This window comes from Bison bison, unplaced genomic scaffold (genome assembly GCF_000754665.1).
Source record: "Bison bison bison isolate TAMUID 2011002044 unplaced genomic scaffold, Bison_UMD1.0 scf7180017864378, whole genome shotgun sequence".
Taxonomy (NCBI): domain Eukaryota; kingdom Metazoa; phylum Chordata; class Mammalia; order Artiodactyla; family Bovidae; genus Bison; species Bison bison.
The window spans coordinates 536589-537896 of NW_011494950.1; the positions used below are offsets into that span (position 1 = coordinate 536589).

The 1308-nt window shown below is 30.4% G+C and overlaps 1 protein-coding gene across 1 annotated transcript in view; it reads right to left on the reverse strand.

The window, feature by feature from the left end:
• The window catches only part of STAG2 (stromal antigen 2), a 91517-nt gene that overhangs the window by 56199 nt on the left and 34010 nt on the right, over positions 1–1308 (reverse strand). Inside the window, 2 exon segments of the mRNA XM_010857192.1 lie at positions 332–443; positions 1293–1301. Coding sequence (XP_010855494.1) covers positions 332–443; positions 1293–1301 — 121 coding nt within the window.

Here is a 1308-nt window from a genome sequence, read left to right on the forward strand (position 1 = left end):
TATATGGGTTATCTCACTGTTGTCTAAGAAATTGTTATCCACACATTTAGAAGGAAAATGGGCTTAAGAAAGGTTAAGTAACCGAATCAAGGTTATATAAATATGAAGTAGAGAAGTCAAATTGGTAATCAGGTCTTTCTAGCTCCAAAATTTATGCTCTTAGCATTACATATAAATCATATTATTTGAGTATCTTACTAACATAAATTGGTATAACTCTATGTTATCCAACACTTACTGTGATATTTGGAAGATTTTAAGATTTACATCATTTTAACCCCATCTCCAAATTGTTCCAACCGGAAGTATAAAATGAACAACATCAACTAACCTCACTTTCCAGAAAGAAAAAAACCAATGTCTTAACAAGGTTGGCATTTGGACCCTGTCGTCCCCTTCTTTTCATCATTCCATCCTCCTCTGGATCTCGACGACTGAAGAGCCTAAGATCAATGCAAAATACTTTTAAAACAAAATATTTCTTAATTAAGAAATTTTAAAAACCTGTCTGGATTCCATCTTTAAGCAACTAACAGAGGAATAAATTGGAGCTGGGTAGGTACAGTACTGTCCAACATTATACCCAAGTAAACCTTTTCCATTTCACACTTGATGGTACTTCTAAATGTTTCTGAATGATTTCTTTTTGAAAATCTTACTGCATGTTATGCAATCATTTCTTTTTACAAAAGTATCACAATAGCTAACCTATACCATTTATGCACATAAATATAAATATTCTTCTCCTTAAAAATGACATTTCTTTTCCTCCTGTCCTTCCTGTACAATTATCCCAAAGTCTGAACTTAGTGGCCTTTTTCTATGGATATCATGGTCATTCTTATAAACAACAAAAAAGTTATCACTGGATAACAATGAATAAAAAATTATAGCATAAATACTTCGTATCATGTACTCTTAATAAACGTGTCACCTCAAATGAGCATTTTAATAAAATCTTACAAAAATATAGTTTAGTCCATATGTTTCCATTTTCTTTAAAACCACTACATGATAGCTGCTGAATATTTTTGGTGATCAGATATTCACACTGCTACTAGCTAATCTGAAGTGTTAAACAGCAATATAAATGAAGAGACTAAAGGATTCTTGTGGTTCTTACATCAAACTGTTATCAAGGTACTTTTATTATATGCAAAAATACATAAAAATAGGCTTAAGACCTGTACTGAATAAATTATTAATAAGTCATATTTATACATATTTTATAACACAATAAATTACTGCCGTTAAGTGACTTTAGAAAATGAACAACAGAAATGCAGATTTACTTTTTGTACAGAAATT